Source organism: Lissotriton vulgaris, chromosome 11, assembly GCF_964263255.1.
Source record: "Lissotriton vulgaris chromosome 11, aLisVul1.2, whole genome shotgun sequence".
Classification (NCBI taxonomy): Eukaryota; Metazoa; Chordata; class Amphibia; order Caudata; family Salamandridae; genus Lissotriton; species Lissotriton vulgaris.
Genome location: NC_141699.1, coordinates 150,445,647 through 150,468,310, shown reverse-complemented (window position 1 = coordinate 150,468,310; position 22,664 = coordinate 150,445,647). Strand labels below are relative to the sequence as shown.

Here is a 22,664-nt window from a genome sequence, read left to right as displayed (position 1 = left end):
GCATCAATTATAGTAACAATGCCCGTTTAATTAAAAATATCTGATATGGGGTAACTATGTCTTCCAAGCAACACATAATAAAATTATGTCCCTTAATACAGATATCTTGGAAAAACCGGGTCTGATCCACTCCATTCCACTTCATACGAGTCCTGTTGGGTCTAAATAGGAAGATGTCAGTGACACGGTTAGGGATAATAGCAGTAGGCCTGTCCCAGAACAGAGAAAAACTGACAAGATTCCACAATTATGGTCACTCATACCCTGACAAACAACCCTTGGTGGGTTGCACCACTTACATGCGTTAGCTGAAATTAAAATATGATCAATGACAGATGTGGAGTTTCACACAATAAAGGTTTGGATGTGGTTCCCATCACTATCTGGGGCGTTTTTTAATAATAGTAGATCGAACTTAGTAATCATAGAATTTAATAAATTACCTTATTCATTATGAGGGAAATGTGAGTAACCGATCCCAGCTTCGACGGTCATCCCACATGCCTGTATAGCAGAATGAGGGCATGTTTGAATGTTAAAATCTCCGACCCATAGAAGTACAAAGCTGTTTGTAGTCGACTGGACAAAGGTTTCCAAGCCTCCTTCGAGTGCTAGGGCTACCCGTCCCCAGGTATTATTAAAAACATTATTATAGAAGTTGAACAGAACCATTTCCTGGCCTCCCCTAAATGTCAATCACAGAATTAATGAGTGGGGGGCAATTGAAATTCTCCTCTTTAAGCTTACAGGGAGTTTGTTTGATATTAAAACCATAAGCCCCCCTTTGGCTATCCCTGCTGTGGATGGGTCGGCCTCCATCCAATGTGTTATGAAACCCTCAAAATAAACAGTCTCAATACACTAAGTATTATAAACTCCATCCATTCTGGGGTACCCTGTTTTGGCTAAACCCCCCCATATTCCATGTCACAATTCTGTACCCACCAACCAGCCTTTGACCACTGCTACTTGGTAGCTGTTAGAACTGGCTATTTCTGGTTGGCTAAGGCTGACGCCAGAGCTAGGCAGAAACCACCATTCTAGTCAGGGCAAGGGAGTCACACGCCAAGATAACCCCTGCTCACCCCCTTGGCAGCTTGGCACAAGCAGACAGGCTTATCCCAGAGGCAGTGTGTATGCATTTGCGCACGCACACAGCAGCAACAACATCCTAGGCACACCACAAAAGGAACTCCACACAAGGTTGTATAAAAATAACTTTTGTATTTTCAAAACACATCAGATAGTATCACACAATATACATTGTGCCAACTGGCACGGGCAATATTCACAAGGGATTATTTACAGGACAGGGCCACATGGGCCACTGTCAGAATCAACACTTTTAGAACTAGAAATACTGTTAGAAATAGCACTTTGAACATATAACAATCAGAAGTTTCACACATGATGCATAGAACATTCAGAGGTGTAGGAAAGACACATGCAGCTAGATTCTTCAAAGAGCCGTTTTGCGAGTCCTTAATAGCGATTATTAAGGAATCGCTATTAAGGACTTGCAAAACGGGATTCATGTAGGAATCGCTAAATAAATTGCGATTCCTACACATTCCTTATTTGCGATTAGCAAATTGCTAATCGCAAATAAGGAATAACTCTCCATTCATTCCTATGGGCCTAAAAGCCCTTAGGAATGAATGGGGAGTATTCGTGATGACATCAGTTCCCTTTTTTCCGCGTCGTCGACGCTAACGGTTTTCTAGGGATCGTCCGTAGCTTTCTCTGTAACTTTGTTACTTTGCTTTGTTAGTATTCCTATATCTCCTCTTTCAACATGTCTTCGAAGAAGACGGGTTTCAAGGCCTGTGGGGAATGCGGAAAGACTATGTCCATTACGGACCCGCATGAATGCTGTTTGTGGTGTCTAAGCTCCGACCACGACGTTGAAGACTGCAGTTCCTGCAGGAAGATGACTCCTAAGGCCCTCCGGGAGAGAGAAGCTAAGCTTATTGTTGCAAAGCTTAAAGGAAGTAAGGAAAAGAAGAAATCAAGATCGCGGACTCAACGCTCGAGGTCAAGATCTCACTCCAGGTCGCGTTCGGATTCGTCCTCATGCTTCGAGGTCTTCAAAAAAGAAGCATAGGAAAAGATCTCATGAATCCCGACATCATTCAAAGAAAGACTCGGGTTCTAAGTCGCAGGTGAAGCTGGTAGAGAAAGAAGTGGTGTCTTCGGCTTCGGAAGAGCATGACGCCGGAGGTACGGCGTCGCATGCGAATTCACCTGGTTCACCGAAGCAGACAGCGGTTAATCTCCGGATCCAGCACGTTCTCCGGATCGGGAGGATGAAAGTGAGGAGGAGATAGTTGGAGGGGGTGAGGCTCCGTTGCCCGAAGGTCTGTAGACTCCGGTGCACCAGCCTGAAGAGGAGGTCGACGTCGTATTGACTCCGCGCCCTTGAGATCCACCTGAGGGTTCGTTTCCAACCTTCCCGGCTCCAGGTCAGGATCCGTCGCATTTTCTAAATGCGATGTATGGTATCTACTCCAGGGCTATGTACCCCTCTGGGATGCCTGTTGGTCCCACGGGTCCGATGGCATTTGGACTGGGTGTCCCCCAAACCTATGCCCCTGCGCCCTTTATGCCGGCTCCGGCGCCGCATTGGCATCTTCCGACACCGGCGAGGCCTTCGTCTCCGAAGTCGTCGACTCCGAATCCTTCGACGCCGGTTCCATCATCTCTGATGCCGAATCCAGAACGACGTCGTGGAAGTCTTCCTCGCCCGGCGTCGGGCTCGGCGCCGGCTCTGACTTTGGTGGAGTCGATAGTGGATCCGACGGCTTCGAGGGTGAAGCTCAGGTCGAGGCGTGAAGCCCAGAGGCTGATGGAAGAAGAGAGCTATTGTGAGGAGTATTTGGAGGAGGGTGAGCTACAGGACCCTGATGATCCATATGAGGATTTTTCTGTGGCCAGTGGTCTTGGAAGTGTCCCCTGAGTGGGATTTGGTTTCAGTAACAGACGAACCCTCTAAAGATGTGGCTCCTTAACATGTTGTAATTAGAAAAGCAGCAAATTTGTTGAACATTGCTTTACCTACTGCTGAGTTCAAGTCAAATCTACTCACGGAGGTTCTTCACTCTCCTTCATCGGTAACTGAACCATTGCTGCCCTTTAATGATGCCCTAAGAGATCCTATTTTAGAGGTTTGGAAGAAACCTTTATCAACTCCAGCTGTGTCTAGAGCTGTTGCCAGGAGGTACAGGACTGCTCCGGATGACGCAGAATTTTTATCTACTCACCCTCTTCCTGAGAGTTTGGTGGTACAGGCTGCCTGTTCCAGACTATCATCAGGGGCTTTTCCTCAAGTTCCGGCAGAAAAGGAGTCGAGAATGCAGGATCAGGCTGCTAAAAAGATTTTCTCCTCTGCTAGTATGGCGCTTAAGTCCACAAATGCGACCTGCCTGATGGGTCGTTATGTTCACGCCTTTATGGATACTGTTAAACAGTTGGTACCTAAATTACCTGAGGAGGATAGAAAGGACTTCCAGGAAGTTATCTCTGATACTCAGGCTGCAGCAAGGCAGGTGATTCAGAGTGGGTTAGACACAGCGGATTCTGTGGTGAGGATCATGGGCTCTTCTGTAGCTACGAGGAGAGCTGCATGGCTGAAGTCTAGTGAGTTTTGTACTGATGTCCAATCTACATTGTTGGATCTCCCTTTCGATGGTTCTGTTTTGTTTGGCAAGAAAGCAGACGCTGCTTTAGAATGTTTTAAGGACAACAGAGCAACAGCCAAGTCATTGGGACTTCAGACCAGGGGCACTTTTGGAAGGCGTACTAGAGGTTTTAGCAGATCTTCCTTTCGATCCTACAAATCTACGTAGCAGCAGCCACAGCAGCAGCAAAACACGCTGTACAGGTCTTATAGGGGCAAACAAAGAGGACGTTCTCGAGGCCGTCAAGCCTCCTTCTCCTCCTCCACGTCCCCTTCCCAGCCCCCTGCCAACGCAGCAAAGCAGCCCTAGATCCGCCATTCCGGATCATGTGGGCCCAGTGAGGGGCCGGCTTACCCTTTTCCTGCGGGATTGGGAATTGATAACATCGGATCTTTGGGTTCTCAATCTCGTGGGGAATGGGTATGCTCTTCCCTTTCAGGAGTTCCCCCAAAATGACCCTCCTTGCCAGGGTTATTGTTCGGAGGACCACCTGCTTCTCCTGCAGGAAGAAGTCCTGGCACTGTTCAGGAAAGGTGCGCTAGAGGTGGTTTCGGAGCAGGAAAGGGGTCAGGGGTGCTACTCCCGGTATTTCCTGATCCCCAAGAAGGATGGCAGGTTACGGCCGATTCTGGATCTCAGGATCTTGAACCTTTACCTGAAACAGGAAAAGTTCAAGATGCTCACCCTTGCACAGGTTCTTCAAGCGCTGCTGGAAGAGGACTGGATGGTGTCGATCGACTTGCAGGATGCGTATTTTCATATTCCCATCTTGAAGTCACACAGAAAGTATCTCCGTTTTACGGTTGGGTCGCAGCACTACCAGTTTGCGGTCCTTTCGTTTGGTCTTACTGCTGAGCCTCGAGTCTTCACTAAGGTGATGGCAGTGGTGGCAGCTCATCTCAGGAGGTCGGGGATTCCAATATTCCCGTATCTGGATGACTGGCTGATCAAGGCGGAGTCGCCAGAGAAGGTGCTCCATTATCTGCAAGAGACAACTCAGTTGTTGCACAGGTTGGGTTTTTCGATAAATGTACCCAAGTCTCACCTGGTGCCCTCCCAGCGCAACCTGTTCATAGGTGCGGTACTGGACACTGCTGTATGTCGTGCATTCCCTCCTCCTCAAAGGATTTGCGACATACAGGAAATGATTCCTTTATTCTTCAATGGAGCGGTTGTTCCAGTCCTGAAGGTCCTTTGCCTGCTCGGTCTGATGGCTTCTTGCATTCTATTGGTCAACCATGCACGCTGACACATGAGGGCGCTCCAGTGGTGCCTCCGCAGGCAGTGGTATCAGCACAACGGAGATCCCAGGGAGTCAGTGAGGATCTCCAAAGAAGCTGCGGCTGATCTGTCTTGGTGGAGCGTGGAAGGCAATCTGTCGCAAGGAAAGCCTTTTCAACTTCCTCCATCGGTGGCCATGGTAATAACGGATGCATCCACTCTAGGGTGGGGTGCTCATCTGGGGGATCTGGAGGTAAAGGGTCTTTGGTCTCCGGAGGAAAGGTTGCTTCATATCAACCTTCTAGAGTTGCGGTTGATACGTCTGGCGCTCAAGGCCTTCCTCCCTTCCCTTCGCGTTCAGTCGGTTCAGGTCCTTACGGACAACACGACCGCGATGTGGTACATCAACAAGCAGGGAGGATTGGGGTCGCAGTGTCTCTGCAGGGAGGCTCTGCGTCTCTGGTCCTGTGTTCAGGACCATCAGATTTGTCTGATGGCAAATCATCTGGCCGGAGTTCAGAACATTCGTGCAGACAGTCTCAGTCGGCAGTTCTCGGCCGACCACGAGTGGAGGCTTCATCCGGAGGTGGTTCGTCACGTCTTTCGGACGTGGGGAACTCCTCAGGTGGACCTTTTTGCCACTCTAGAGAATGCTCACTGCCCGTTATTCTGCAGTCTCCAGTTTCCGATGCAAGGAGCCTTGGGGGACGCGTTTCAGTTGAGTTGGGAAAGACGACTCCTTTACGCGTTTCCTCCCATACCTTTGATTCCTCGGGTTCTGAGGAAAATTCGCCAAGACCGGGCCCAAGTCATATTGATTGCCCCGGATTGGCCAAGAAGGGTGTGGTACTCAGACCTTTTCCACCTCTCCTCTCAACCGCCGCTCCGTTTACCTTTCAGGGCAGATCTCCTCTCCCAGATGGAGGGGCAGGTTCTACACCCCCACCTCCAGACCTTACACCTTCATGCCTGGAGATTGAACGGGGCAACCTGAGTTCTTTTTCTCTCCCACCTGACGTGGTGGATGTCATCTTATCAGCCAGGCGTGACTCCACTAAGTCCATCTATTCTTATAGGTGGTCGAAATTTGTCTCTTGGTGTGTGGAGAAATCTATAGACCCTTTGAGTGCCCATTTGTCTGTAGTCCTCCAGTTTGCCCTATCTCTGGCGCAACAGGGGCTTGCTGTTGCCACAGTGAAGGTTTATCTCTCAGCGCTGTCTGCATTTCTCTGCTTGCCCGACCAGCCATCTCTTTTTAAATCTCCTGTGGTTTTAAGGTTTTTGAAGGGCCTCACGAATAAGTTCCCTCCTACTCCTTTTATTGTGCCTCAGTGGGACTTAAATCTTGTTTTGACCTTTCTGATGGGTGCTCCCTTTGAGCCTCTTCACAAATGTCCTATGAGGCTTTTGTCTCTTAAGACCTCAGCAAGGAGGGTAAGTGAGCTTCAAGCTCTTAGTTCCAAGCCCCCTTTCTTGTCCATTCATGCTGATCGAATGGTTCTTAGGACCAGGGCTGCTTTTCTGCCTAAGGTGGTGACTCCTTTCCACCTTGGTCAAAGTGTTACCCTCCCTACCTTTTATCCTCCCCCACACCCTTCCAAGGAGGAGGAGAGACTGCACCGTCTGGACCCCAAGAGGGCGGTGTCTTTTTACCTGGACAGAACTAAAGACGGTCGGTTGGATGACCAGCTCTTCATTGGTTTTGCTGGCTGCAAGAGAGGAAGAGCGGTCCATAAAAGAACTTTCTCGAGATGGATCGTCCTCTGTATAAAGATCTGCTACTCTTTGGCCGGTAAGGAACCTCCAGAGGGTATAAGGGCTCATTCTACTAGAGCTATGTCGTCAACCTCTGCTTTGGCTAGAGGTGTTCCTGTAGAGGATATTTGTAGGGCGGCTACTTGGTCTTCCCTCCACACTTTCGCGGAGCATTACTGCTTGGATTCTGAAGTGAGGAGGGACGGTCATTTTGCACGCTCTGTTCTCCAGGATTTCCTGGTCTAGAAGAGTGGACACCCTCCTCTGGGAGTGGGGACTGCTGTGAGACTCTATTCACAAGGTGAGGAATCCACACGGCAGATGTATCTATCAGAAGAACAAGTTACTTACCTTCGGTAACGCTTTTTCTGGTAGATACAATATCTGCCTGTGGATTCCTCACTGACCCACCCGCCTCCCCGTTGTCCACTCTTCTAGGTCAGAGTTTCTTTAATGTTTTATTTTATTGTCAAGGAGTTGTTTATTTCAAATGTTTTATTGCATTTGCTTCACACTGTGTGTTTTACCATGATATTTGTACTGTGTATTCTGTGTATATTTCTACTGTCATTGGTCCGTCCGTGTGCCTCGAAGGCACGGAAAAAAGGGCGGAACTGATGTCATCACGTCGGCGTAGGCCTATTATAGTTGTCTGTGACGTCAGCCGAGTCGCGAGCGATGCCGTGCCTCTATGACGTCCAAGTCCACTTCGGCGCGAAGCTACGAAAAGAATTTCCGAATGTTGCTGGCACAAGGGGAGTATTCACAAGGTGAGGAATCCACAGGCAGATATTGTATCTACCAGAAAAAGCGTTACCGAAGGTAAGTAACTTGTTCTTTAGGGGCATAACTCACATAGTGAAATAAACTCTCACTAGCATAAACCTACATAGGTCAAATAACCTCATAATCACATTGCGCAAACATAACCTTAGGCAATTACTATCAAAACATAGTAAAATCACATTGCGCAGAAATCACATACCAGCCCCCTGGCCAACTGGCCATCCAACAAGGGGACTCAAAAAGCCCTGTGTCCAGAATGTCAGGGCGCGCTGCCAATGCAGCGCCAGTCAAGGGTGCGCCACCGGCGCAAACCTAAATGTTGCAGCTGCCCACTAATTGCTGGGCAGCTGGGAACAACAACAGGGCCTAAACGTTGCAGCTGGCACTAAGAGCTGCGCAGCTGTAGAAGGCTTGGCACCACCGTGCCATCCCTGTCCCTCCCAGGGACTCTCTCCATTGCGCCTAAACGGTGCAGCTGCCCACTAATTGCTGGGCAGCTGGGAGACAACATAAAACTGCGACAGGGCCAAATCACTCGTGACCCCAAGAGCCTCGTGGCTCTAAACAAACCTAATGGCACTCAAGAGCCTCTCTGGGCTCGTAAAACAAATATGGCCTGTGAGCCTCTCTGGGCTCGAAGAAAAAATGGGGCGCCGTGAGCCTCTCTGGGCTCGAAGAACAACTGTGGCGCCTGGAGCCTCTCGGGGCTCCTCAACAAAACGTGGGACCAGGTGGGAGCGGCCAGCTGCCTTCCGGGCCACTCTACCAGCAAGGATAATGCCCCCTGAGCCCCACTGGGCTCTACAGCAAATATGCCCCCGGGGAACCTTCGCGGCTCTAAATCAATACTGCCCAGGAGGAGCCTCGGGGCTTAAAAACCAATGCAATGCCCCCAGAGACTCTCGGGGCTCTAACTAAACAACATGTGCCGCTTTGAGCAGATGAGGGGCCTCGCAGGCTCTAAAATTCACCATGCCCCGGAGTCCGGTGGAGTCCCTCCTCTGGCTGACTTGAGACCAACACGACGGCCCCCGGACAAAGACCACGCCATTGGGGGGGTGCGGACACCAACAATGTGTCCCAGCGCTTCCCTCTCTGCACCGGGACAACTCCGAGCCCTCTCCTTACCGGGCTCCGGGTTTCTGCTTCTTGGACGGTGGCGGGGCTCCCTCACTCCGTGGAGAGCCTCGCGGCGGAGCAAGCGTCGCTTCCTGCCTTTCTCCCGGCCTCTGTCGACGTCCTCCGATCTGGGGCAAGCCTTCGCGGCCCAACCAATGGCTGCAGGGCCTGGCTTTGACGCGAGGGAATCCCGGGGCCAATCACATCGCGGCCCCGGGAGCCAAGCCTCCACCAATGGCAGCACGGCCCTTGGAGGGGAGGTGGGCGCAGTGCCTCCTCCACGATCCCCGGGCCGGCAGCGGTGAAACACGGGGCAAAGAAGGGGAAAATGCAGGGTGGGCACCTGCTCTAACTGAAGGCGCTCCCAAGCACTGGTGGAAATTATCGCGCTCCTAAGCGCTTGTGGAAATCAAAGCGCTCCCCAGCATTTGTGAAAGATAAAGTGCTCCCAGGCGCTATAAACAAAACCAAACGCTCCCAAGTGCTATAGCAAAGAAAAAGCACTTCCAGGCGCTTAGGGGAGCAAAAAGTCCAGCAACAAAGTCCTTTCAGGGGTCCAGGAAAAGTCCATCAGGTATCCAGGGGCTGGGCAGGGCCCAGTGAGGCAAGCCTTCCCCTGGACCCAAGCAGCAGCACGCCCCTGGCAGGATTCAAGTCAAAAACAAGAACATTTTGTAAGGGGATACAGCCCCTTTTTATACAGAGAAATCCTTTGTCTAGCAGGGTGCAGGCAGTGTGAGAACCAGCTACAACTGGTTATAGGGAACTCCTTTCACTGGCCAGGCTGGGGACATCAGACGCACCACAGGGGGTGGAGCCAGCTTTGTGTGGGGAAAGCCCAGCCCTATTCAGGCCCAGGTGCACCCCTCCCCTCACATCAGCATGCTAATCACTCCACCACCGGGGCAGACCCACCCAGACTCTTGGAGCCAGGCTCACCAGCCAGCTTCAGCCAATCACACGCCAGACACAAATTACACAAATATGCCAACTTCTAGAAGTGGCACAATCATGCCGCATATATCATTGCGCAGCATTCAATCTCACGGGTTCGCACATACCAAACTTGACCCTGCACTCCCCACACATCAGGAACTACCATGGGCATACATATTCCCCATTCATTCCTATTGGAGGGCAGGTCACTCTCACCACACACACAGAGAGCTCATGCACATTACACTGTACCACAGTGAAAAAGTGCACAGAGGCCTAAAATCACCAACACCAGGTTCCAGAAACAGGCTAGGAAAAAGCAAAAAGTTTCGGTTTGAACCTGACAAAAAGGGCCGGGTCCAACAGTAGCGCTAAATGGGATGGAGCAGTTACTATGTGTGTAAGATCTACTACGCCGTTACAAAGAGATGATGAAGGGGGGGTAAGATGACAGCATTTTGTTTAGGTATATTGAAAAATGTCCCCATTTCATGTCAATCAATATCATGAAGGTAACTTAATACCTGATATCTATAAGAAACCATCAGTGACTGGGGTGGGGGGTATGCGAGAACAGGGTAGTTAACTAGTGGGTCTGGGCTAATTGTATTATGTATGGAGGAAAGAAAGTGCCTGTAAATGTAACTCAAGGGCTGAAGTGGCATGTTATCATCCAATTAGGTAAGACGTACCTCCCCCATAAGGGCACCCTTAGCACATCTAGGTTCCCTAAAAAATAATTATAATACAGTCTCCATAATGATTTTTCCTCAAGGGGCCAATCCAGTGTACTCATCTTACGAACAAAATTTGTTGGCCATCCCTCGCTGGGAAGTGCCAGTTCCTATTAAGCCAATAGATGACCTTGTTATTTAAGAGTCATAGGATTCTGTTTGGCCTGGTGCAGTGAGGGGGGATTACCTATAACTGCAACGTAGGGGACACATTCGGTGGGTAAATTAATAGTGATTTTAGCATCTACAGCATTGGTTTCTGTAGTATTGGCAGTACTATTCTCTGCTAATAGCACGGCTCGTTCACTTCTAATGATTTCATGGTAGCAGCATTAGTTAACCGTGGTAGGGCTTGTGTTTGAGATATAGGTGCCAGTAATCCCGTGTAATCCCTGGGAGTAGCTTCAGGTAAGGTGCTTGTATTCCCTGACTTATATTGTATTAGCACTTATACTCATTACATTATGCCTTAATGAGTTAGGACATTAGCTCCATCCCCAACACTAATAACTATCAGCTCTATTGGGTGCATCTTCAATTTGTCTCAGGGGCATGGTAGAGTAGCGTGTCTTAATCTGTTTAACTATGTTAGATAATGTCTCTAACTTTTCAAGTATTTGTGCTATCAGGACTTCTAATCTAGTGGAAATCTCTGCCAGTAATGAGGCCCATTGTGAATTCCCCAAATCGCATGATATTCTTCCAGCCTCTGTGCTAGTAGGGGCCATAATCTTGGGGGTGTTTGGTCTTCTAGGGTCTCCAGGCATAACGGGGTTTTTTTTTATTTCCTTTTCTTTTTCGGGGTAGGGGATTACAAAGAGTAGTGCTGGTACTAAGAGGTTGTGTAGACTCATTAGTTAAGGAGGCTGCTAAGCTATCTGTGACTCTAGGGCCAATAACTTCTGTGGTTGTGCTCTTATTAATGGGGGTATAGCTATGGCATCCCTAGGAGACACCGTAATCGCACTCCCATGCCCTCTCCCTATAAGAGATGCAGCGTTCAACGATATCTATCTCCTGGGAGATGAGCCAACGCCCGGGCTTCAGTACAGGCCACAGACTGTCTCATGGACACTTGTGCTATACCCATGTACCTTCTCACACCAGCGAGTTTAACTAATGAAAGGATGGATGGGTTATATGATATGACCAGGAGATAATGCACGCCATGGTGTACAAGTAGCATGTTGAGATCACTGATTCGTATGTACTGTATTAACAATGAAATGCTAATAAAAACGATTTACAAAAAAAATAAAAATCTATCTCCTGGGAGATCACACTGACTGCCCTCACCAGAAAGGAATAAATAGTTGACCAGCCACTGTCGGCTACTATTGGGGCATTACCTGCCTTGCATTTGTCCATGGCTACCTAAATACCTAAATATCAAGCACCTATTTCAAACTGTAAAGAAAATAAACGGTCCGGATATTGGAAAATAATAGCCAAGAAAGTCCATTTAGAAAGACCAGCAATTAATTGCACAAAGGTAAATCCGTCCCACATATAGTAGTAGTGATACACAGCTAAAGTGCCACAATTGCCATACTACCATAAACCTAAGAAAATAAAACAAAATCTTTGTGCGGTACTTTGGGGGCAGACGGGAAAACAGTACTTTTCAACAAATGGTGTCCAAAATCACAGAGGGGGGGGCCCGGCCTTATCCGGTCAGTGACGGCCAAGGAACGGCCCACCCTTGGCCTGGGCACGTCCCGCGCAGCAGGGCTCCTGCACTGATTATAAGTGCCGTTTCCCTTTGGCTGCCTGGGGGCTAGAGTCTAATGCTGGCTGCAGGAAGAAGTTATAGGCTTTTGATTTAAGAAAAATCATAAACTATACTCCTAGTGTGAGTTCTTGTGTATGTCTATCAGGTGAAAAGAGGTTTGAAGTCCACTAATAAATACTATTGTGAGTATCACAGGACTGATTTGTCTAAAATGCCTCTTCATCATGTAAAGCTCAGAGGGGTGCATGGTTTACAGTCTATTGAGTTCTCCGTCTCATGATGGTATGTTGGCTAGTTCTGTGCTGCCAGAGAGACTAAAGCTTCCAAATCTCCAGCCATATTCTGTAGAGATTCTAGAAAAAGTAGCAGAAGATGCCATAAGATGCTTTGAGAGAACTTTCACGTACACCAGGTAGTTCTGTGAATTGTGCAAATGGTCCTAAATCTGAACATTACACTGGCACAACAATATGTGTAGTGCAACTATTCAGGAGTTATTACCGTAAGTTGACTATGTGTGGCGGTCTACATGTTTCAGCCCGTTAAAAAGTGGAAGGGCTTTCTTCAGGACCAGGTGAGTGAATAGTGGGTGACAAAGGCGAAGGATGCCACGTGAAACCTGTTGTGATACCTACACACGCGCTAAGGTGTGTGGTGTAAGTGTCGGCAGCCGGGACTACGAGGGACCTATTCAGGTTTGCAGCGGAGGAATCTCCAAAATCCAAATCGGATTCTTGGATGATCCCCCTTCCCCCGAGCCCCGATATTCTGCCTAATGTCCCCATACAATGTATATTTTCAAGTGTCAGTGTGTGCGCCGACACTTACATCACACACCTGAATAGTTGCACTACACATATTGTTTTTTAACCATATCCTGAGCCGCCAATATTAAAATTAGAGGAAAGGATTCTCAGAGATATTTTTAACTGTAATAACTCACTTCACATCACATTTATGAACAACACCTGCTTCGCTGTAATCAGGCGTTGTAGCACAACCGGTAAGCACTCGGCTGCCCGGTTGGGACCCCAATGATGAAGCATGACACCAACCAGGTTGGTGTGTGAGGGGTCTTCTAAGAACACCTAATGGGTCCATGTTCATACTACATACAGTGATCTAACTGCATACACATAGTGGGTCCGTCCATATTGTTTAAGTTTAGTATCCTTTTGGGGAACGGAACGCACCCCAAGTCTTATCCCTAGCTCTCCCCTTGATTTTTTCTAATTTCATATCTAAGCCATAGGCAATCTACAGCACACCTTAATTCTGCTGAAAATCGCTGACCACATGACTTACAAGATATATTGTAAAAATGTAAGTAAATTACATCAGCTATTTTAATGCTGTCAAACATTTTATTTCAGGATGTAGAATATACAGTGACACTTTTTAAGCAAGTCTGCAAAGGGGAGGATCCAGTCTGGGAATTTTTTGGACGACTTCGAAGTCACTACATGCCTATTCAAACTTTAATATTTGGCATCAACGTGGATTGTGATGAAGCAAGACTCCTAAGTCTTGGGATGGACAGAAACTTGGTTGGTACAATTACAACTGATTGTGATAAAAAAGTACTAAGATGTAGCAAAACATTTAATTAGTTCTGAATGTTAATGTTCATTGTATGGGGACCTAACTACGTAATTCTAAAGAGCTTGGGTCCTGTTCAGCAAGTTTTGCATAGTGATTATCCAATATCAAAAAGTGAGTCACTCCAATAGTTTTGCAGTTCTAGGCATTCAGTGGAATTGAGCAACGGTCATGCATGGCAATGAATTGCAGAATGTATGCTATTAGCAACACCTTGATGATAATGTGACTCAGCCATGAATGCATGGCATGTGTGCTGGCAAATTTCATATAGAGTGGTAATGTCTTTTGCCTTTCCTGCTGACTACAAAGGATCATGATGTCGATGTCAGCCGCCAATGATATTACCCGCTCTCTCAGTGAAGGGTGAATTGTGGGCACTGACCATGTGTAGGCCACTCCAGGAATGTGCAAAAAGTCACCTGGTTGTTCTACTGCCTTACTGAAATGTGAAATTCTCTAGAAGCCATGAACTGCATAAAATGCTGATCCTGTGGCTGTGCACTTGCACAGTGAAGCTGAATTGACAGGCCTTCATAATTTGGCAATGATTCTCTTGAGTATAATGAACCATCATCGGTTCTCTCATCCATTTGTTCATGTAAAAATATAACAAAGATATCAGACATTATTGAGGGTGATGTCTGCTTGAACGGACAACTGTCTCAATGAATGTATTTTTTCAACTGTTATAAAATGTGGTACAAAATTGTACAGAGTTTGAGCAAATGTGTGTAGTCTGGATCAAAAGTACTAGAATTCTCAATCCTTGGGTCTTCCATCCCTTAACATGCCTGAATCATCCGCGTTGTCAAGGTGGGAAGCCCCACAGTAACTTTTAAAACAGCTGTATGAACTCAGTATTACTTTAGTAACACATTCCCCTCATCAAATAGTTGAGTGCCCTGGATCTTACCCCTCCCAGAGGCCATAATAACTCCGATTTCTACCACATGTTGTGTGGAAAGAGACTACCAGAATTTTGCTGTCTCTTCAGACAGATAAGTAACACTTTTCACTTCAGAAATGTCTACTTAAATCTTTCTCTAGATTGTGGATGTTGAGCTCTTCCACCGCTACCTCTGGATTAGATGATTAAATTAATTTTGGACATGGCAAAATCTTAAAATCAGATACTCTTGAATCAAATCAAATAATGCTTTATTTGGTTATTTAAAAAAAACACCAAAGCAACATATAAGAAAATATTCAGTATAAAAATCTCAAATTCTAAAAGGTAAAATCTATTGTAAGAAGAATACAGACATTATAATGTATTTCACTAGTCTCAACCAAAACTTTAAAATAGTCCTTATTAATACATTAAAATATACTTAGATGCATCCCGGCTTTTTCCAAAGCATTCGCCCACATCCCTCCCCACCAAAGAATACTGCTATCTGGTTCGGGGCTCTAATTTATAATACGTGATCTTGTAGAATAATTCAAGAGGTCTAGATAAAAAATACATGTAAATTACAACTTGGAAGCTTAACCTTCCACAGACAGAAGGAATTCATGCTTGCCCCACACCGCAGCCAGATAGCGGCTAACAGCAAAAACTACTGGTGTAGAGCTGTCTCTTGTCAGAATCCTAAAAGCTACTGAGTGGATTTTGGTCCCAAGATTTAAACATATTGGGCATATCCACTTGCACCTCAAATATAAATTTTCTGGGCAAAAGAGCAGTTAATACTCCATGGTATCAGGTTTTGACCCACAAGCAGGGCAAAGAGTGGAACCAGTGTCCTTGTTCCAACTTCAGGTAAACACTTTTGTAGGCAGACAGCCAAAATGAAAATGCACATACAAACTCTTAGTGAGTGCAGAAGTAATTATTTCAAGAGAGACTTCAAAAGAGGGAATGTCCTTAAATTCAAGGGATTTCTCAGTTAGCTGCCCATTAGTCTTTCGCAAAACAAAGTGTTCACGGAAAAAAAGCCCAGTAATTTTCTTTTATGATTCTAGAGTCAGACTTGCAAACACTGATAGCGTTATGCCAAAAGGTTTCAAAACCAAACTTCAGGAACCAATTTGCGTACAAAATTAAACCAAGGGATTTGGTGAACATTGCTAATGGCCATGATTTCCCTCAAAGAGTCCCTATATTCCTTAAGTTCTGAAGTAGTTCACAGACATACCCAGAGCACAAGTGGCTTCATTGGGGTAAGGTACGAAATTTGTCTAATGCCTACACAAAAAAATAGCGAGTAATGATCTAGCAAAACTATTCTCCGCTATAGCCAATTCCTGGGTATTAATATATTCCCAAACATCAGCTCCATAAGACGCAGCACTTTGTGCTTTCACAAAATATACTTCTAGTGTGGGAGACACTGCACGAGAGTTTGATTCTTTATGCTGCCGCAATATAGCTGAGGCTCTATGCTTGATAAGAAGTATACTCTTATTAAGTTGGGGCTCTCAGCTAAGTTTGTCTGAGATCTTGACTATGCCCTGTTTCTAGAGAATCAGTTCCTACCCTCAAAATGCAATTTATGGACGTCCCTGTTCCGAACACCATAAACCATTTAACTGCATTAAATTCTAAGCCTCTGCTGGTACAAATATCCTGAAATGTATTACTCAATACCTGTAAACCCATGAGTGTTTTTGTGATCAAAAGTGAGTCGCCTGCAAACAATAACATTGGAATTGGTTTGCTATTTGAAAGAGGAGAATCATTCTGGCAGTCTATAAAAAACTTGTACAACGTCCAAAAACTTGTACAACGTCAGTAATTTATAAGTTAAATAAAGTGGGAGAGAGGACGCACCCCTGACGTACACCACACAAAATAGGAATGCAGTCCATCAGCTCCCCTTTACTACCCCAGTAGACCTGGGAATAGCGTTCTAAGTCCATCTTGGCTATGAGATTCACCAAGTTCCCAGGAACTCCCATTTTAAGCAACACACCGCACAATTTCCTCTGTGAACCAGATCAAAAGCTGCCCCAAGGTCCTCAAACGCCATATACAATTTCTGCTTGCGAACTTCCAATGGAGAAGGAACAGACGGAAAACTTGGTTGGATGTGCTGGTCTTCAGACAAAATCCGTCTTGAAGTGGTGACAAAACTGAACTATCCCAAACCAACCTTAGTAGTTTTTCCAGGACTTGCCTTGCAAACTTTTTTTGTAGATTGTCCAAAAGGTTTATATGCCTATAATTCGGACGGGATACTTGGATCTCCCTTCTTATACACCGGGATAATTTCAGCACCCCTCCAAGTGTACGGAATTTCCCCTCCCCTTGCTATTGCATTGGAAATAAGATTAATACAACTTGTCGAGATCAGTGTTTCAGATTTGAACAGGTCACCAGGGATTTTGTCAGGTCCGGGGCCTTTAACAGATTTGAATGAACAAATTACATCTGCTCTTCCACCGCTACCTCTTAGAGGATTAAAATAATTTTGGACATGGCAAAATCTTAAACAAAGGATCCTCTTGAGTTATGTTGCAAGATAAATGTTTATACTGATGATCCACACAAAAAGTGCATATATTGTCCTTATGTAGATCATAATGCAAAAGTCTGTAAAATCTGCAGGAAATGCTATGCCAAGACTCTCAGTGACCTGCAAAATCTGCAGGAAATGTTTTGCTAAGACTCTCAGTGACTGCATAAGAAGGCTACTAGGGTGGCTTCATACATTTTTTCGGGGCAAATCTGCCCAAAGGGTCCCTCAAGAAAGGGCAGTGCAGAAGTGCCATCTATAGATCTCCAACATTCCAAAGAAGAATGGAGGAATTAAGTCTCTGGAAATAATTGAACAGACCTGCCTCTCCTGCCTAGAGTGCAAAAGAAAAGAACCTTCTTCCTCACCCATGTCTCCACCATCGTTTCCTCAAATGAAAAGATCTAGAAGGGCTCTATGGCACAATCTACAGCCCAGGCCAAGTTTAAATCAGATACCAGGATACACAAAAAGAATGTGGTTACTCACCCAAATACTATTTGTACCATCAGCCACTGGAGAATTATCTGAATTATCCACGATTATGGGAAAAGGAGTGCTCAATAGGTTGCAGAAATTATGATAGGCACTATGAGTCTGCTTTAGAGTTTGGAAGATGGGTACTCCATCACTAATGTGACAGATATGCTGTCCGCCTTCTAGCAAGTCCACTAGTATATAATTATAATATAATGCACTTGTAATAGGGCGAACACGTACTGTACTTGTAAGGTCTTATCTGTCACTAACAATTTCAAAGTGTACTTATGGGGAACATCCCACCAGTGGATGGTGCTACATCCGTGCCTATAGAACTTGTAGTTTGTGGGGACATCCCACCTGTGACTGGTGCTACATGTGTGACTCCAGAGGTTGTAGCTCTGGTGATGTAATTTCTTACTCTTTATTATGCTATTTTCCTTTTTCTCCATGTTCCATGTGACAGTGACGCAGAGAAGGTCAAAGAATCCAGTTATTCTTTTACACAGCTTCCCCCAGACAGGGCAGGAAGAAGGATGAATGCTTTTTGAAAGAGAGTATCTTCTGTGGCAGCCACATTGATGAAAACACCTAATGACATGGTATTCTTGGGCTAATACGATCGTTTAAATGGGGAAAACATGAGAATCTAGCCGTACTTACAAGCCAGATATAAAAATACAATGAAAGTCAATGTACACTCAAACAAATGCTAGGTATGATGTCGTCTTGTATATGTATCATCTCATTGTGCTAGCAGAGAATGATCCTAATGCAAGAAGAACTTGACAGGCAATGGTTGCGCATATTAGGCTACTTTGACAAAATTCAGTTCATAGTGATTTTTTTTTTTTTTTTTGAAATATATTTTTATTGCAGGAATCAGTAAACTGTTACAATTACGACCAGCATCAAAAATACACTGAAATCAATCGACTGCATCCCGTCCACCCCCCGCATCACGTTTTTATACACTATCCTCCAGCCCACAGTTCCAAAGTCGGGCGATAAAATCCAGCGGGGGTTCAGCAGGAGCGAGAGGCTGGTCCGGATAATCCACTGTCCGTCATCTGCTTTTCTAAACAAGCCCCCAAACCCAAAAGAAAGTCCCACCCACAAAACACTAACTTGCAAAGAAATCCCTCCCCCACCCAACCCCGCCATCAGTGTATGGTAGCTACCGCAATAGGATTCGTAAGAGGACCCAAGACGTGCGTATCAGTAACAGAAAACACCATCGCCTATCGGGACTCTGGGCGCGCTGCTATCTCACTATCAGAGTCGCTGGGGGCGCAATAGTCTCTGAGGGCCTGCACTAGTGTCTCCCATTCCAGCGCTGTCCCCTGTGCTCGTTCGTTACGTTGTCTCCCAGCCAGTTGGTATCTCAGCGTGCTCTCCCCCGCCGCCCACTTCAAAAATTCGCTATGCCATCTGCTCCCAGTCGGACCAGCTCGTGCCTTCCAGTTCCTGGTCACCTCTCGTTTGGCTAAGAGAAGCCCTAAATCAATAAATTTACTGGAAATTTTGTTTTTGGGGGTATGTGGAAACCAATGTAACAGACCCACCGCCGCATCAACCGATAGAGGTCTCCCCGTCACCTCCGTCAGGGTCTTCTCCACCTCCACCCAGTAAGAGGATAGACCCGAGCAGGTCCACAACATATGGAGGAGGTCTGCCTCTGGCGCCGGGCATCTGGGGCAGGCTGCCGAGCCCGTAGCGAAATACTGTTGGATTTTCGCCGGGGTCAGGTATGCCCGATGGAGTATATAATAGTGGACCAACTGAAAACGTGCGTGACGCGTCCCCTTCCAAGCTCGCCGCACGAGTTGAGACCAGGTCGCTTCCGGGATTTCCTTGCCTATGTCTGCCTCCCACCGGATCTTGAGGGTCGTAAGGGGGGTCAACCCCTCATTGATCAATCTACCGTAGAGGCAGGTGACCGCCTTCACCGTGCCCGCAGACATCATGACGTATTGACACACCGGAGACGTAGGAGGTTCCTCCTGTCCGCCTTTCCAATGCGCCTGGATCGCACGGACCAGGGCCGAGTGCAATAGGAAGTCCCCTGGGGGAATCTCGAAGCGGTCTATGAGCTCCTGGAAAGGCAAGAGTACCCCAGCCTCATAAAGATCTCCCACCAACTGCAGCCCCGCATCCTCCCAGTCCGCCAACCGTGACCAATCCCCGCCATGGGGCAACGCCGTCAGCATCCCCAATGGTATTTCCGGCGCATACGGTATCCGGAGTTGGCCCCTGGCGTGAGCCCGGTTCCAACACAGGCGAATGGTCTTTTCCTCCAACGTCAGGTCCTGTAAGGTCAAACGTTGGCGTAGAGCTATGAAAGATAGGACATGCCTGGCCATCCCTGTACCTCTCCTGTCCTCCGGGCCTCGGAACTCCCTGGCAACCTCCTGGGTGAGAGTCTGGAGCTGCGCCGCCAGGTAGTATTTCTCAAAATCCGGCACTGCAAGTCCCCCTTCGGCTTTCGGCCTCATCAGGGTCTGAAGGGCCACTCTACGGCGGCCCGAGCCCCAAAGGAATCCAGTCATCGTCGACCGTAGGAGCCTAAACGTGGCTGGCGGGATCCAAACCGGCAGCGCCCGGAAATAGTATAGCAGTCGGGGGAGAGCCACCATTTTGAGGAGGGCGACCCGCCCCGCCAGCGAAAGCGGCAGTGTAGCCCAGAAGTCCATGTTCCCCCGTAGAGCTCGACTGCATCTGGCGATGTTTCCGTCCAGGAGGTCAGATGGATCATGATAAATGTACACCCCCAGGTATCTGAAACAGTCAGGTTCCCATCTAAGTCCTCCAATGAGGACTGGACTAGGGGTGCCTCTATGGACCGGGAAGAGGCATGTCTTGCTCCAATTTACCCGTAGGCCCGAGACCGCCCCGAACGCCGTGAGCGCCGTCCTAGCTCCAAGTAGGGCCTCGACTGGGTCCTCAAGGAAGAGTAATAGGTCGTCGGCATATAACGAAACATGGTGTGGGCCCGAAGGGGTCCGGAAACCACCATAATGCGCCCCCGACCGGAGTAACACTGCGAGGGGCTCCACCGCCAGCGCAAAGAGGAGTGGGGATAACGAACAGCCCTGTCTCGTGCCCCTTTCTACCGGGTACTGTGAGGAAATTAATGGGCCCGCCCGAACCCTGGCCGACACGGAGGCGTACAGGACCGCGGTCCATCTAATGAAGCCCTCCCCAAGGCCAAACCGTCGCAGCACTGCGTGTAGGTAGTCCCATTCCAAGCTATCAAACGCCTTCTCTAAGTCCACCGACAGGACCACTGGGCTCGGAGCATCTATTAGCGGCTCACCCAGTAAGCGGAACAACCTACGGATGTTCATTGTTGTATTGCGCTTGGGGATGAACCCGGCCTGGTCCTCATGCACTAGGGAGGCCATGTGGCCGACTAGTCTCGAGGCCAGGATGCTGCTCAGGATCTTATAATCGACCGTCAGCATCGATAAAGGCCGGTAGGACGCCGGATCGGCTGAGTCTCGCCCCGGCTTGAGGAGGGGAACCACCAGGGCCTCACGCATCGAGCCAGGCAGTCGGCCAAGCCTCTTCGCTTCTCTATAAACAATCACCAGTCTCGGAGCCAGGAGGTCGGCATAAGTCGCGTAAAACTCCACAGGAAGACCGTCCAGTCCTGGGGTCTTGTTCCGCGCCATCCTTTTGATGGCCCCGCGGATCTCCCCCAGTTCGATATCGGAACCTAGGGCTTTCGCCACGTCAGGCTCCACCACCGGGAGCACCAGGGGACGCAAATAATCCTCAAGAAGGTCGGGGTCTTTGGCAGCGCGACTGCGATATAACTGATCGTAGTAGTGCCGGTAGCAGCTTAGAATCTCCGGTTGAGTGTGCACCATGGACCCGTTCGCCATACGCATGGATGTCGTCAGTGAGGTCTGGCGCGTAGGGTTCGCCAACCATGCCAGCAATGCACTCGATTTATCCCCTTCTGCAAGGGACCGAACCGTATAGGCCTTGTAGTCGAAGCAGCGCAGCCGCTCGACCTCAGCCGCTACCGCCTCCTTCGCCTCCGCCGTGCGTCCCTGGAGCTCAGGGTGCCCGGGGCGGCGGAGCTCCAACTCCCGAAGCTTCCGATCGGCCACCTCCAAGTCATCGAGGATAACCCGCCTCATACCTACCTTCTTGGTGATGCAATAACCCCTCACCACCACCTTAAAAGCGTCCCATTCCAGCGCCCTCGAGCTCGCAGAGCCCCCGTTGGACGCGAAATACTCCTCGATTTTAGCACCTAAGTCCGCTCTGAAGACAATGTCCTCGAGCATCTCAGGGCGTAACTTCCAGGTGGGCACCGCCGGCGCCCCCGGAAACCAGCGAAGGGCCAGCAGGAGGGGGTTATGGTCCGAGATGGTCCTAGTCAAGTATTCGGAACAGATGGCCGCCGAAACCAGTTCTGTCGAGCCAAGAAACCCGTCCAGCCGAACGTGCAACTCGTGGAGACCCGAAAAGTAGGAGTAATCCCTAGTGTCGGGGTGCTGCGCTCTCCAAATATCCGTCAAACCCCACCGTGTCTGCCAGTCTCTACGGCCCTTGGCCACGCGGCGAACCGGAGAATCAGGGAGGGGCGGGTGCGAGCGATCGGTCTCCACGTCCACCACTGAATTAAAGTCCCCACCGAGCAGGAGGGGCCCCGTGAAAAAGTGGGCTAACGAGCCCGACAACCTAGAAAGGAAGGCAATCTGGTCCATGTTAGGTGCGTAAACACAGCAAACGTTCAGGTCCCTCCCCCCCAGAGTACCAGAGATGGCCACGTAGCGCCCCTCGGGATCTACCACTGAGTTTGTGACCTGGAAGGGAACCCCAGCCCGGATCCAGATTAGCGCCCCCCTGGCATACGCCGAGTACGACGTGTAGAAGACCTGTCCCCTCCATCTACGCTGTAGCGCCGCCCCTTCCGCCTTGTTCAGATGGGTCTCCTGCAGTAGCGCCATTTGTATTCCCCTACGCACTAAATAAGCGTGGACTTTGTGCCGCCTAGACATGGTGTGAAGCCCCCGCACGTTCCAAGTAATACACTTCACATTAGCAACGTCAGCCATTGTCCCATACAGTGCGTACGAAGTCTCTCCATCTGGGTCTCAGCAATAGGCAAACAACAATCCCCCCAACACTGATGGCGGCCATTTTCCCC

General features: G+C 48.2%; 1 protein-coding gene across 1 annotated transcript in view; it reads left to right on the top strand.

Annotated features, from left to right (window-relative positions):
* Positions 1–22,664, top strand: part of CFAP251 (cilia and flagella associated protein 251) — a 663,510-nt gene that overhangs the window by 324,628 nt on the left and 316,218 nt on the right. Inside the window, exon 14 of the mRNA XM_086942981.1 lies at positions 13,334–13,507. Coding sequence (XP_086799107.1) covers positions 13,334–13,507 — 174 coding nt within the window. The remainder of the gene's footprint in view (positions 1–13,333; positions 13,508–22,664) is intronic.